This window comes from Amia ocellicauda, chromosome 5, assembly GCF_036373705.1.
Source record: "Amia ocellicauda isolate fAmiCal2 chromosome 5, fAmiCal2.hap1, whole genome shotgun sequence".
NCBI lineage: Eukaryota > Metazoa > Chordata > Actinopteri > Amiiformes > Amiidae > Amia > Amia ocellicauda.
In genome coordinates this window covers 29,457,823-29,471,143 of record NC_089854.1, presented here as the reverse complement: position 1 = coordinate 29,471,143, position 13,321 = coordinate 29,457,823, and the positions used below count along the sequence as shown (strand labels likewise).

The 13,321-nt window shown below is 36.5% G+C and overlaps 1 protein-coding gene across 1 annotated transcript; it reads left to right on the top strand.

Annotated features, from left to right (window-relative positions):
* The first annotated feature begins 1,929 nt into the window (after nt 1-1,929).
* pts (6-pyruvoyltetrahydropterin synthase) lies at nt 1,930-12,166 on the top strand. The gene is made up of 6 exons (XM_066704712.1): nt 1,930-2,351; nt 9,026-9,105; nt 9,410-9,432; nt 10,256-10,312; nt 11,668-11,738; nt 11,858-12,166. Exons 1-6 carry the CDS (start codon nt 2,263-2,265, stop codon nt 11,979-11,981), a joined length of 444 nt encoding a protein of 147 aa, XP_066560809.1. The 5' UTR covers nt 1,930-2,262; the 3' UTR covers nt 11,982-12,166.
* The last annotated feature ends 1,155 nt before the right edge of the window (nt 12,167-13,321 follow it).

The window sequence follows — 13,321 nt, the reverse complement described above, 5'->3', positions numbered from 1 at the left end:
CATTCCTTCGTCCGACAATACATGTACTTATACCAGCAGAGGTTAATTAATGGGCATAGAAAATGGAAAAATTAAAAAATATCCAAAATCAATAATGGAAAACTATCAAGCAAAGAACATTGTAGCGTGTTGAGAGATTGATAATGAGACATTAAGCTCATGAGCTCAATTAACCACCTCTATTAAAATAATATGATGTAAAATTGTAAGGTCAGGAAATGTTAACTGTTTGGTGTGAGAGGATTACGATGGTGCATATCTAAGATTATTAAGGATGGCACATCTTTTAACTCTTTTAATTTAGCTTTTAACATTTAATTTATGTGTTGTTGTTTTTTCATAATACTTAATGAGACTCACATTTGAGAATATTCCACAGACTATTTTAAATGTTGGATAATGTCATTGGAGCTGTGTTACGGGAACCAAAATTGATTATTCTTTATCTCTCTGGCACAAGAGTGACCTGTTGAATTTTAAGAGATATGTGTGTATATCACAGGTAAATACATTAAATGTTAGTTTACAAAACATATAAAGAGAAGTAATTAATGTAAGGCAAACTAAATTCCCTTGTCATTTAATTCTGATATACATGACATTAACAGATGCATAGAGACATCAAATCAAAATCACAAAAAGCAGCTTACTTAAATTGTATTTTACAGCTAAGTGTGTAGGCCCTTAAATCCTTTTTGCCTTGAGTCACAGTGTTACATACCCAATGATGTGAAGTTAGGAGTCACCAGTGGTAGATATATGGGCTCTTACTATAAAATTGTCCAGATTTGACAATATATATTGATTAACACAATGTATTTCACACAAAAAAATATCAAAAATCATCCACTGGTATTACCGATTGTGTGTATATTGGTGGCATTTATGAATCAACACACTACTTGCTTAGAGACAAAAAGTCCATATTGAGAGGATATTGAAAAAAACAGTTATTTTGTTGCCTGTGTAAACTAGAATTTATAGGTCACTGAAGGATATTACATTTTAACATGCAGGTACTCAAATGGCGTAAGGGTAAAGGTAGGGGTTTAAATAGTATATCATTGAAATGATTCAAGTAAAAAAGTGAAAACTAACAATGATTAATATATTTCTGGATGATGAAGGGATTGTAGGCAGTTGTGGATATAGTCAGAGGCTGTTCAGGAAATATATATCTTGCAATTCCCCAGGTATTGAATAGCTTTTTGCTTGCTTGTTTTTGCTTAGATTTATGAGAAAAGAACACATTTTTAGGCCTTACCACAGACCTGAGGCAAAATAAATATTGGTATTTTCTTTTCTTATATAGCAACCTGAAAATGTTATATATCACAGTTAAAACAAATGGAAAATATAGCAACAATCAATGTTTCTTAAAACAAAATATCGATAAATACAAATTTGATTAATAATATTGGCATTTAGCCTTTAAGTCAGAGGCAGTGACTTTTAGGTTGGCACTTACTTACTTACTGGTTTACTTTATTTGTAAAAGGCTGCATTTAGGATCAGCTGCATTATTTTCAGGGGGAATTAATGACAGCAAAGTCTGTTTTCTAAAAGGGGAACCTTTCCATCCTGCTTCTCCCTTTAGGGTCTCAAGGTGGGCAGCTGGGAAAACTGTTTTCTGAGTTAGATTATAATGAGTGGTGGGCATCACTGTGTATGTAGACTGCACCTTATACCAGGGGCTGCATAGACTGACCAATGCAACCAACCTAAAACGCAGACAAAATCCCTATATTATTAACAACCCATGGCTGATATATATGGTAAATATTATTAATGCGTTTGAGACAAGATACGTGTATTTATCTTAATGCAGGCCTAGTCTGAAACTAAGCAGATGTTTCCAATCTGAAACAAAAAGCTAACAGTCTGAGCGGATCAGGGGGACTTCAAAACTAGGCTGAGCAATCAACTACACCGTGAATCCTGGTTTTTTTACGCTATTGCTGCCTCGTTTAATGAATTACAAAACCATGTAAATAACTTCACCGGCGCCAATACTATTCTCTGGAAAAAGCGCCTGAACTAAAGCGCCCTACGTGCCTTGTGACCGCTGATGTGCGTCACCACAGCACGGTATACAACTGGGTTTGTTTGTTTCCGTTCTGCCACAGGAATAGTAGCCTATTCACTTGAAGTTAAAAAGTAACGTTACATTGTACAAATCCCGTCAACGTGTTTGAACTGCAGGCTAATAGGACAGCGGCTGTCTGCCTGTCTCTCTCCCCGCCTGGGTTAGAGCCGCTCGGGATGTTTTCAATGGACAGAGACGCCGCAGTCGGGCGCACTGCGTACATAACCCGCGTCCAGAGCTTCAGCGCCTGTCACCGGCTGCACAGGTAAGAGGGCACATGACACTTTATTTCAGTCTGAAACTGCTAAGGGTTTATTCAGAAGCACTAAACAGTAATCTAATATTGCATCGGACCACCCGAAGAAAATTCATGACAATATGCCATTACTTGTTGATCGCGTTATTCCGCAAGACTGTGAATCTCAATACATACACCGAGAATCTGTGTAACTATCATTTCATGACACTTTTTTTGTGGATGTAGTGTATATTTCGTTGCCATACTGTCTTTTATGAAACTAAAAGTGAAAGAACAGTGCAGCAACGTGCCGCGCAGTCATGTTCGTGGGCAGGTCACTTCCCTTTCCAAGGAGCTTATGGGGATTGTAGTTCATATTGATTGGGGCGTCAGTTAAATTCGGCCTTACGTTTCCTAGTTTTCCATAGGCGTTTTAAAGTGCAGCTTGGCCCCTGTAACTATTTCAACTTTGTATTATACTATATGTATTACATAAACTATTTTGGTACATGCACAAGTCTGAATAGGAATATATCCAGTGTTTTGTGCATCATTATCAGCCAGTGCAACTTGCTTTAATCTGTAAGGCTTCATGTGGTTTCCTTTTGGAGGTTCAGTCTTGGTGGTGATAGGATGATCATAATAAGAAGCTGCCCACAACCCTGGCATCACTGCATTAGCTGCAATGATGATCATAATTCATATTGATGACAGCCTGATTATAGATCCATCTGATCCAGTGAACGGATCAGTAATCTTCAGCAACAGAGACAGCGACACTATCGGGGCTATAAAAGAGTATTTTCTTTATTTAATCTCTGGACGGTGTTTCTAATCCCTGGCGCAATATAGACTTGTGTTGCGAAATAGTGGTTTAGGATATCTGGGAGGTAACTCTGTTAACATAGTCATATTAAAATCTTCTTATTATATGTTGCACTCATACTTAAATTCTCTCTCTCTCTCTCGCTCTCTCTCTCTAATAACTAATTATTATTATGATCATCATAATTAAAGTGTATTTTGATTAGAATTTATAAGACAACACATTATTTTTCGCTCACAGTGGGGAATTATGAATTGCTTGTTATGTAGCAGGGGCAATTTTTAAACAGATGGATGCTCCTCTTGCACAGGTAGCAGCATCTAGTTTCTTGGCAGTCACTGGTCTCATGGGCTCCTTCACACATCTTATATTTCTCAATGTTCAAGGCAGTGACTAGATTGCTCAGAAACCAACACTAGCAGTGAAGTTTGGGCATTCCCAAAGATTAGAGTCTCCGGTACTGTGAGATGTTTTCTAGATTCTAGGATGTTCTGAAACTAAACTCGTATATAGAGTACATTGCACAAATAGTTTTAGGCAGGTGTGAAAAAATGCTGTAAAGTAAGAATGCTTTCAAAAATAGACATGTTAATAGATTATATTTATCAATTAACTAAATGTAAGGTGAGTGAACAGAAGAAAAATGTAAATCAAATCCATATTTGGTGTGACCACCCTTTGCCTTCAAAACAGCATCAATTCTAGGTACACTTGCACAAAGTCAGGGATTTTGTAGGCATATAGTCAGGTGTATGATTAAACAATTATACCAAACAGGTGCTAATGATCATCAATTCAATATGTAGGTTGAAACACAATCATTAACTGAAACAGAAACAGCTGTGTAGGAGGAATAAAACTGGGTGAGGAACAGCCAAACTCAGCTAACAAGGTGAGGTTGCTGAAGACAGTTTACTGTCAAAAGTCATACACCATGGCAAGACTGAGCACAGCAACAAGACACAAGGTAGTTATACTGCATCAGCAAGGTCTCTCCCAGGCAGACATTTCAAGGCAGACAGGGGTTTCCAGATGTGCTGTCCAAACTCTTTTGAAGAAGCACAAAGAAACGGGCAGTGGTTGGAAATTGACTGATGAAAGATCATGCTTACTTCCCTTCGCAATCGGAAGATATCCAACAGTTCCATCAGCTCAGAATTTGAAAGAAAACAGTGGGACCCTGGTACACCCATCTACTGTCCGCAGAAGTCTGGTCAGAAGTGGCCTTCATGGAAGACTTGCGGACAAAAAACCATACCTCCGACGTGGCAACAAGGCCAAGCGACTCAACTATGCATGAAAACGCACGAACTGGGCTGCAGAAAAATGGCAGCAGGTGCTCTGGACTGATGAGTCAAAATGTGAAATATTTGGCTGTAGCAGAAGGCAGTTTGTTCGCCGAAGGGCTGGAGAGCGGTACACGAACGAGTGTCTGCAGGCAACAGTGAAGCATGGTGGAGGTTCCTTGCACGTTTGGGGCTGCATTTCTGCAAATGGTGTTGGGGATTTGGTCAGAAAGAATGGTCTCCTCAATGCTGAGAAGTACAGGCAGATACTTATCCATCATGCTATACCATCAGGGAGGCATCTGATTGGCCCAAAATGTATTGTGCAGCATGACAACGACCCCAAACATACAGCGACAGTCATTAAGAACTATCTTCAGTGTAAAGAAGAACAAGGAGTCCTGGAAGTGATGGTTTGGCCCCCGCAGAGCCCTGATCTCAACATCATCGAGTCTGTCTGGGATTACATGGAGAGAGAAGCAACTGAGGCTGCCTAAATCCTAAATTATGTAGATTTTCCTTCTGTTCACTCACTTTGCATTTAGTTAATTGATAAATATAATCGATTAACATGTCTATTTTTGAATGCATTCATATGGTCCTGCTGGATTCCATCCTCATCACAACTGATATTTTGCTCTGCCAGTTCAAACCTGTGTGTTGTGTCTTCTCGTTCCTTTAGGTCAGTAGCTTGTGCTGTACTCAAGGCATTTGCCAAGAGCAAGTCACAAAGGGTCTTTTATTATCTGGCTTTAGAGGTCTCTGAAAATTGATTCCCTTCAGTTGGTCTTGACAGTTTGCCTTCTTCTTTTAACTTCTTGGGTTGCTCCTTGAAGGATTGGCCATCTGGAAAGTGAGCAAAAGCAAAAGAAGAGGAAAAAACTAAACTCAAAAAATGTAACAAGGAAAAGAGGTTCACATGAGAGGCATCTTTAGGGGTCATGCTGAGGCAGGTTGGGCTGCTTCCTATACCTATGTATGGAGCATTATAAGGGTCAAAATTAAATCTTTAATTCCTAAATTAATTTCTCAATTTGTGAATTAATTAATACATTAATTAGTCAATTTGTTATTGTTGCTAGGCTGGCCCTTGCCTGGATTACCTGCTGTTGGTGGAACTTGCTAAGATCCCTGTGGAGACCTGGTCTCTGCTGATGCCCAGTAGGCCAAGAATCCAGGCTTAGGCCAGGGCCCGTATGCATAAAACATCTCAGAATTACTCCTAGGAATCACTCTTAAAGTTAGTTTAGGAGTAAGATTACTCCTCACTCAGAGTAATAGGTAGAAGTCAAAAGGGTCTTACATCTACTTTTAGCTGGGAGTAGGATCTGATCCTAGGAAAAACTTATAGCGTATTTTCACAACAGTTTAGGTTAGAATTTAGCTCACTGTGCTGCATTTTCGTCATTTTGGGGAAAAAAAACAAAAGCGCAAGATCACATGTAGACAAGCAGAAGCAAAAATACAACTATAGGAATATGCTAAGCTATCTCAGCCGTTTATAATTTTACACAAAATAATAAGTGTTATGAGGACGTTAAGTTGCTACATGGAATTAAAATGCTAGATTAATTTCACATTCATAATCACAATCATAAAACATACATAAAATATCTTACAATTGAACACTATTTATCCTTCCGTTGTACATAGTCAATTGTCCATAAATGGAAACACTGGGGTATATTCATGAAAGGTTTTACACCCATTCGCTATTTCTGTATTGAATAAAATACAAATTAAAATGAACATGCATTCGTCACCGCGTATAAGTGGATCTTTTTTTAATTCATTTAGCGTCTTATTTTTAACTTTTGTTTGTGGTAAATATAGTCGGATATAGAACCGGTGTAATGTAAAACCATTGATGAATATTGGATAGCATAGATTATGAATTTATTAGGCTAGCATCGATTATAGGCATAATCATTGTTTATGAATGTGGCTTGTTTTGGGGATATTTGAGCGCTGTATTTGGACGATCTCTGGTGCTGTTAATGTCAGTATGGTTTGATGGAAAATTGTGCTTATTGAGGGCTGTGATGATGGTCCCAAATCCCCACTGCTACATTGTTGCTTTTTCCCTGTGGCCAGACACCGCAATATTTTCACCACCTGTATCTCTGCTAATGCCGCATTTCTGACTAGGTCAGTAATAAACAATATTCAGTTTCTTTCAATCTACATCACCACAGTAACTCTTCATCATCACACCGCTGTAATGGCTTTCCTTTCACGGGAGCTGTGCTGATGTTGTCTTCTCTTTGCTGCCATCTCCAGCTCCTGACTAGTTAGGGGACCTCTTGAGGTCTCCTAAATATTGGTTGAGTTAGGAGTACTTTTAATTCTAAAGAATCTTTATAAATAGCTTTTACTCCTAAAAGTAAAAGAAGGAGCAAATTGACGTCACTCTCTTATATTTCAGGCACTTTTTATCACTCTCACACGCTATGAATATGGTCCCTGCAGACTATAAACAACTCAAGGTCGCCACTGGGCCTGGGATCCCAGGGTCTTCTGGTTTTCTTGGAGGGCCTCCTTCAAACCAGTTCTTTCTCCGAGTGCTAGTCCTTCCTGAATCTAAGAGTGGATTATATTGTCTAATTCCTTCGCATGTTGATTTCCTCAGAGCTGGGCCTCTCTTGCACAGATACTTGAACTCGTCCAGGTCACGGTCACCTCCACACCACCTCTCCTCTGGAACAAAACAGAAATGTATTGAAACACAAATCTCTGCCATTTACTAAGTATGTCTGTATGTCTAAGCTAAATATTTAATCATACTGAAGAATTGAAATTTGATATTTCTGTTAAACTAATTGTCATAAAACATTTGGTTATGTCAATATGTTTGGCTTTGGGTGGCTTTATACTGTCAGAAGTATTACAGTAAATTATTGTTTTGGGGAATAACACAAATGACATTTGGAATTTGAATGTTATTACCTTTCTGGTCTAAAACAAATTCAGTGCTGCTTCATCCCTTTTCTCACTGTCAACTACATATATCGCAATTCTGGTTTCTGCATACGAAGTCCCTTCGCCCATTGGTCTTAAGACACAGGGACTGCGGTTAAGGTACTAATTGGTTCTTGCCTTCTATGGAGGTATTGGCTTTAACACTTTAAGCTGCTTGGAACTTTATAGTGTAAGCATTGTGAATTTCCCTCTAGTGAACTGTGTTTTCTAGGGCAAGCAGAATTACTGACATTAAACTGTAGGACGTCACAAGTGTGACATATTCTTAGCCATGACTGACAACACTATCTAAAAAAGAAAGAAAAACACCAATCATGCCTCTTACACGATCTGCCTGGGCTGGACTTGTTCTGTTATAGTGTTGAATACTACCTCAAAGCTGCAAGGGCACAAAAAGAGTCTTTTCCACTGTACGTGAGGGTTTTTGTTCAAGCAGAAGAGGGCTGCTTGAGTGACACATACAATGGCCAATAGGCAGCTTCGTTATACAAAATGCATTCACAGAGGTTCCATGAAAATGACATAGGCCCCTCCCCCTTTGGGGAGTATTCTCAACTTGAGAGATAACACATGAGTACATAACACCAATAATTTTAATGTGTGCTAGTTTCCCTTTAAGAGTTTTTGGTTTTATGGTGGTTTCTTTTTATATGGACTTTTCTATAGTCTTGCTTTTGTTATTGTTTGTAAATATCCACCTTGTAACTCTATTGTAGTAATCGCATATGACTATACTTTATAAATGTAACCAATTACTTAAATGCAAATCATACAGGGGTTTCTGGTATGCTAGGTTAACATTGATCCCTTTTTGGTAATCAGAGGCTTTGTCCTTTGTTCCTTGTAATACAATGGTAAGATGCCACTGTTGCGTGGGGCTTATACTGATTAGAGACTGACCTAATGATGATCGCTTTGAATCATTTAACCGCGTTCTCTATTTCTGTAAGCTGCGCGTCACAGATGGTCTCTCTGAAGTAAAATGCTTACATCACTGCTGCTGTCTAAAGAAAAGTGGAAATAGAAGTGTATATACATATCTTTCCACAATGTATGTGTATAGAGAAACATCCACCCACATATTACTTTCTTTATTTACATTGTAAGGGAATTGTGTTTTACAGTTCTCAGACATAATATTACAAGTTTATTTTTCTTGTAACATCAATTGTGCTCTTCTGCTTGCATTATTTTTGTAAAAAGATTATTAGAATTAGAATATTAGATTATTAGCAATATAGGCCTATATATCTTTTCTCAGTCTTGTTTCAGACTACCAACTCAGTTGAGTCTTGCCAACAGTGGTTTGGGATAGCAGTACTTTGTGTGGTCATATATATACACACACACACACACACACAGCATTGATTAAATAATTATGCAGATATTAAGGTACACTGATTATGTGTATGATTTAAGAGCCATTCATAACAAATAAAGCAAATATGAAATACAATCTTGTATAGAGGTAATCTTTAATTCTAACCAACACAGTTAATATAATAAATAATACATATATTAAGACTTTTGTTTAGTGTTTCTAATTTCCAATTGTAATTTTACCCAACTACAAGGAATTATATAATTTTTACATGCATTTATCATTTTAGCAAAGCCTTGAGCAATGAAGAGAACAAAATTATCTTTGGAAAGTGTAACAACCCCAATGGTCATGGGCATAACTATAAAGGTCAGTGACGTGCATTTTTCAGTGAATCTAATTGATTATTGATCTAAAAAATACTGAATAATGTGTGTGTCTATTTGTTTGCTTATTTATCTATCCATATTTATCTATTTTTACTGATCTTTCAGTTGACTTTTGTGATGCATGTATTCCCTCTATTGAAGAAGTTAAAATGGTCTGGCATTTTGCAGCCATAATATTCAGACAAAGATTGTCTGCATTGTAAAATGTTACTTTGGTTTGTGAGTATATGAGAATGTTGATGCAGTCGACACTGATTATTATTTTTTGCTTGCTTTCATCACAGCGGAAATAACAGTGCGTGGAAAAGTAGGTGTCCATCATTTCATTCATATTTATTTTCTTATACTGATGTGTTAATGTTAAATGTACTACATTAGATGATTGTAGAATTTGTACAATGGTATATTTCCTCACCCTAGTGAGTGTATCTGTATTATATAATACAACTATTAGATTTTTTCTTTACTTTAATACTATTCTCTTTAGTTACTGTTGCTGGTCTCTCTTGTTTGCCAAAATACAGTAAAAGTATCCCTCAATTAATCAATTAAAAGAATAGCATTGCAACATACATTTTTTTCTTTGTCACCTTATAAGGCCTAAGACATTTTTTCCTATGCTCCCTACCTTTAAAGCTCTAATTAGCGATGTTAATTCTTGCTTGTTTCTCCTGTAAATCACAGAGATGTGATGACTAATCACACAGATTAATAATTGCTTTCTTATCAAATTAAACTTGTAATTGCAAATCAGGAGATCGTGCCTCTGTTATTAACTCCTGGTGTCACTGACTAATTCTTTCAATGAACATAGACTTGTGGAGAATAGCTCTTGACACATAGACTAGACTCTGCATCACCTTGTTGCATTTTAATGGAAGACCATTATGAGTTAATCCATGATCCGTCATTAGATCTGTGTGATTTAATTTAGAAACTGACATGGATTAACAGTGCTAAATACAGCTTTAAAAGCAGTTAGTGACAGCAGAAATAAATGTCGAAAGTAGGCAGCACTATTTCAAAATTAAAATGAGAGAAACATCATTTTTGGTATAGTATTACAGTGAATTATATGAGGTAAAAATGATTAGTCACAATTGTATTACACTTGATTCGTCTCTTTGCAGATTGATCCTGTTACAGGCATGGTGATGAATCTATGTGACCTCAAGCAGCACATTGAGGTAGGTCAGTCCTTCTCAGGTCTTTTGTGAAAATAAACATTTTTGCTGCTTGAATGTTGCACTGGAAAATACATTGGAAATCAAATATCTGAATTAACCTAGCTTTCTAGTCTTTTCACTGCCAGGTGATTGTGGATTTATGTCACTTACCTCAACACCGTATTGTCCCAGAACATTCAATCAGAGTATTTTTCTACAGAATTGTCGATCATGTCTTGACGGCATGTTGGGCCTATTTTAATGGAGCAAGTGGCAAATTGATCAATCATTAGTTTAGTTCAAATTCAATTGTTCATTTAAATTCAAAATGTACACCTTCAGTAGAGGTTAAAATCAATATGAATAGTTTTGTTTGGCTTTTTCATTTACCTTTTCATTACATCAAATTCACGATCTGTGGTTTCAGGCTTGCTATATAACACCTCTCAATGACTTATCCTTTTCCCTTCTTAGCACATTTGTATTAATTTGCATTTAATGAAATTATAATTCTACAGTTTACATAATTTAAATTAGTATTCCAGATACATTTTGGTCACAACAAGACACCATAAACTGTTTTCTGATTATACACTAGGCTTTGAAATGCTTCAAAATGATGTTTCTGCATATTGCCTGCTTAACCTAAAGTCAATATTACTGCTGTATTCCAGATGCCAAACATAACTATTTTTTCCTCATTTGATTTTTATAGTTTTCAATTAGTTCCATGTTGTCCAACATTTAATAACTTGCAGAAACTTGAATTTTCTAGTTCAACCAATGCATTTCTGACCCATATATAAGTATTGTGGAATTTTTTTGAACGAGTTTTACTGACATCTGTACGTGTCTGTAAAATGTTTAAATCATGTTTTCTTAAAATCAATCAGTCTAATGTGTTCCATGTTTATCAATCATTATTTTATGGTAATGTTTTCATCTCTGTTGCGTAATTGTTTCCATACCATGTTGTTGTTCTTGAAACCAATGTGTACTGAACAGTTCCATAAAGTTCAACACAACAAGCACATATACTTTTAGGTACACCACAGCAGATGTTGCTTTGAATTGCTTTAAATTGCTTTGTCAGCTTTGTTCTATCAATATTGTAGAGACATTTCACATTCATTTTCTTTCCCCTGTCAATTTGCATGCCAAACTTTGCAAAATGTCTGAGGGCTTGGTACAGCTACAGCCAACAAACCATGCTGTCATTGTTTAAATCTTTTCCTCAACCATGATCTGTGGAGAATAGACCTAATTGAATAACTACACTGATATTTTTTCTGAACTAGCATCTGTTGAAGAGCCCAATGTATACCATAGTAAAACAGACTCTTTCCTTAACTTTGCATTTGCTTTCTTCATTATAGGACGCAATCATGAAACCACTAGATCACAAAAACCTGGATAAAGATGTCCCATACTTTGCAGATGTTGTAAGGTGTGTATCAACATAGTAATACAATTCTACCATTTTAGATTTGCATTATCTAGATTGTTTATTATTGACAATTTTGTTTTCATTTTCTTTTCTTTTCTTTTTCTTTTTTCTTTTTTTAGCACAACAGAGAATGTAGCAGTGTTCATCTGGGACAGCTTAGTAAAACTGCTACCACCAGATATGCTCTTTGAAGTGAAGATCCACGAAACTGAAAAGAACATTGTTGTTTACCGTGGAGAATAGATTAGTGATTAGAGATGGAGAATGCTATTGGGACCAAAGTGAATGAATGCACAGTGGCATTTTGTTTAATGTAGAATGTTTAGCGTTTGTGAAAGCTGTAATTTATAACACTGCCAAATATGTGATTCTTAGTTTTTCAAATGTCTGCAATTCTAAAGCCTTATAAAATAATATATTTACAGTGATTACTGAACTTTTTCTTTCACTACATATATGAAGAGAGCGAAAGCCTAAGCTAGAATGTGGTTTATTTGCTGATTAACTCTCACTCATTTTCATAAGAATTATTAATAATTATGGCACATCAGATGTTTGTTTTCTTTACAATGGATATTCTGAAGTCAAAACAGGTTTACCTTCAACCCTTTATAGAGGTGTAAATGAAAGTAGTGAAATCCAGTAAAACGTACTTTGATTACTAGTGGTACAGCTGAAATTAACTGTTGTGATCCAACTTTTAAATCCCAGGAACCCCCGTAACATACCCTGTAACAATGCCTTTCACAACTTGCAACAACACAAATCTTCCGTCCTAAAAAGCATATATAATCTAGAAGACATCCATATCAACTCAAATTCACCACAATGACACAAAATATGCTTGCCATGATTACACAGCAGAGGGTGCTATTAATCCTTTGTTTTACATTGTAAGTACATTATAAGTGGCATGTAAATACAGGGTTTGTGAACTGTAGAAAGGAATTAAAGTTAACGGCATTAATTAATCAGTGTAGAGCTGTAATTGATCACAGATAAAAGGCTTTTTAAGAAGTCTATTCATGTAAATGGAAGTGTGACCGATTATGACATCTTTTGCATGAACAAAAAAGTGCACCTTAAGGTAACATGCGTGCAGATGGGCTCAGATCTATTTTGTTTTAATTGGCCACTGTAATGCCTTTAAGTGATTCTGCTAATAGCCTTGTGCGGCCATTATTCCAGAATGCCACAGTTCACAGAGTCCCCTTAACCCCTGGCTGTCACTATAGCTTCACTCTTGTAAAGATTAGTGAGCATGATCTTGCTTCGGTCGGTTTCTCTGAATAGGAACTAGTTTAATCTGATGGGGGATAAAAAGCAGAAGCAGACACACACACACACACACACACACACACACACACACAAGTCTGAATATTACTCTGAAGTCAAATTGAGACTTTTTGGTCTAATTCTTGAATAGGAATTGAAAACCCCATAGAGATTGGGAATGAGAATTTACATTTTGAAAGCAACATCATTAATTCAATTTTTATTCAGTTCACTTCCAGCTGTTTTGTGTACAGATATATTTCACTGAATTGATTGGGAGAAAAACACCCCAGTTTATCAATATCAAT